Genomic DNA, 2946 nt, shown 5'->3' with positions numbered 1-2946 from the left:
TACCGAGTTTAATGCAACGAAACTTAAATACATTCCATACATTCATACCATTACTTAAACACCTACATATCAATCGCCGCAAATGTATTAAAATATTCATAAATACACCGGGTCGGTCAAAGCAATTGACCTCTATAAATCGTATCCGGTGACGTCGGTATTGTAATGAATTATTGTTTAGATTGTAAATACAATTTAATATATTTATATAGTCAAAGATAATATAAATTGGTTCTTAATACCTTCAAAAACGGAACAAAGTTTGTGTAGGCCTTTGCTTTTCAACCAATCAGCTACGAATGTGGAAGCTTTACCGGTTTGTCTCCGCCATGATTTATCAACCCACGTGGAAAGGTAACATGAAATTGAGGCTAGCGATCAAATGCCCCGCCCCCGGGAAGACTAAGATGATCAAATTCATGTTGAAGCTTCAATTTGACTCGTACATAATAGATTACAGTTGAGCATTAGAAATCTTTGCGGACGCCAAGTTGTATGGAGTTGTTCACCTGGCCTGATGTATGGAGGTATATCTATGACAAAATTCAATGATCAGTATTTGAAATAAAATCGTCCAAATCATGAATGCATCAATCCAAAGCTGAACGGCAACAAGCCGATTCTGCAAATGGCCATCACGGAAAGAGGCATTACGCAGAAAGGCATAACGCTAATAGCCATAACGCAAGTACGCATGACGCAAAAAGGCATGACGCAAAGACGCATAACTCAAATGGCCATAGCGCAAAAGGATACCGCAATGAGGCATAATGCAGAGGCATAACTTAAACAGGAAGAAAACGTTCGATAGCGATTATACGTTCTTCCCCTTGGACAATCAATTGACTTTTTTTTACTTGCTTACTTACTTACTGACTTACTTACTGACTGACTGACTGACTTACTTACTGACTTACTGACTGACTGACTGGCTGACTGACTGACTGACTGACTTACTGACTGACTGACTGACTGACTTACTTACTTACTTACTTACTTACTTACTTACTTACTTACTTACTGACTTACTTACTGACTTACTGACTGACTGACTGACTGACTGACTGACTGACTTACTTACTTACTGACTGACTGACTGACTGACTGACTGACTGACTTACTTACTGCCCATGATGCCCTCTGGGATGTAGCCGGGCAGCAACAAAAGACCTCCATTCTTGTCTATCCTGAGCCTTTCTCCCGATTGAATCCCATGTCTCCCCTATTGCTCTTAGTTCTTCCATAACAATCCTACGCCAGGTGGTTTTTGGCCTTCCTCGCTTTCTCTTTCCCTCCGGAGTCAAGTACAGCGCAATTCTAGCATTGTCATCTTTATCCCTTCTAAGGACATGCCCAATCCACCTCCATTTTCGCTTCATTAGTATGTTTGTCATGCTTTCTTGTTCACATCTCCTCAGCAGCTCTTCGCTTGAGATCTTGTTTAGCCAGGATATTCTCAATATTCCCCGTAAGCTCTTTGTGTGGAAAACTGATTCCCTCTCAAGGTCATCCTTGGTCATTCGCCAGCATTCTGATGCGTACAGAGGGGTAGAAAGGATGCAGCTCTGGTATAGTTTCAGCATGGTCTTAATGCTGTACTGGTGTGACTTCCAGATGTTATGCACTTGTCATCGGCTTCTCCGAGGGGAAGGGGGGGGGGGGGGACCCCGGCTGATGTGGGGACTTTGCTAATTGTGCATTTCAAAGTTCTTGTATTTCCCCACCCGTGGGGGATTTTTTTCTTGCAGTCCCCAGTATTTGGCGAAGCCAAGCACCCAACATTCAAACTCTATATCACAGAACAACAACATACACCTTAACATAACTCAAAGGGACTATTGAAAGATACAGCTCTAAAACGTTTGTCCTTTGAAAACAGAACAATTGAGAAAGACGATCCGAGTTGATTAAAGCGGTATTAAAGCGATACCGCTTCTATTGTATTACTAACAAAAGACGACCTGTTGACCTTTAACAATAATATATACACAGGGGAATTTTAAAGTTGCTTATGCCTACAAATACGTACAAATTTTTGACGGATAGTCTGTTTGATAGACAAAAAACAATGGATTTTAAAACATACTTCCTTCTTCTCCTCCGCCATCTTGCGGATCGATCGTTCCCAATTCTCCTCTCAGTTGAACAGAAGCGAAGTCCCCACATTCTCCCCGAGAGTAGGGCATTCAAAAATCTTAGTCCCCACATTTCCCCCACCACAATGGCAGAAATTTGTTGCGAAGTCCCCATAAAGTCCGTATTTCCCCCACATCAGCTGATTCGGTTCCTAATGTCTTTGTCAGCCCCTCCTATGTTCGTGACAATACTTCCAAGGTATGTAAATTCTTCGGTGGTTTTAAGAGCATTACCATTCACTTGGATTGTGGGTTATGGATTTGTAATGCTTAAAGCCATGACTTCTGATTTCTTTTGGCTGATCGTCAAGCCAATATGTTGGGTGAAATTGCACAGGCAAGATGACTTCTCCTGCATACGTTTTTTTAGAGCTGAAATTATTTACGGAGTACACAGCTAGTCTCCATTCTTCAAAGGGCCTATGCGTTATGGCTATTTTACGTTATTCCTTTTGCGTTATGAATATTTGCGTTATGCCTTTCTGCGTTATGCCTCGTCAGTTCTATTGTGTATTCAAGATCAATCTGTTACTAAGCATTCAACAAAATTGAAGCAACAAAATACTAGTTATTGTCTATCAAGAGAAAAGCTATTGATATCAGGAGACATTGAATCGAACCCAGGCCCTGTTGCTCATGGAACAAGTACACTAGTTGATTTGCACCTACGTTCGAGGCACTATTTTATGGCAAGATCACGCCAAGACCCTGTAGATTTTTAGACTTTTATCCGTACTAGCTGCTCGATAAGTCGTTGAACTAGTCGACTGAAAGAAAAATATTACACAAGTAGATTAATGTTTTGGAATGC

At 41.1% G+C, this 2946-nt stretch overlaps 1 protein-coding gene across 1 annotated transcript; it reads right to left on the bottom strand.

Moving 5' to 3' along the window:
• Positions 1-1121: 1121 nt before the first annotated feature.
• On the bottom strand, positions 1122-1583 carry LOC137984547 (uncharacterized). The gene has a single exon (XM_068831711.1). The coding sequence runs from the start codon at positions 1581-1583 to the stop codon at positions 1122-1124; it is 462 nt and encodes a 153-aa protein (XP_068687812.1).
• Positions 1584-2946: the final 1363 nt, after the last annotated feature.

This window comes from Montipora foliosa, chromosome 14 (assembly GCF_036669935.1).
Source record: "Montipora foliosa isolate CH-2021 chromosome 14, ASM3666993v2, whole genome shotgun sequence".
NCBI classification, from domain to species: domain Eukaryota; kingdom Metazoa; phylum Cnidaria; class Anthozoa; order Scleractinia; family Acroporidae; genus Montipora; species Montipora foliosa.
Note: the sequence above shows the minus strand (reverse complement) of the source record. Positions and strands in the feature narration are given on the sequence as shown.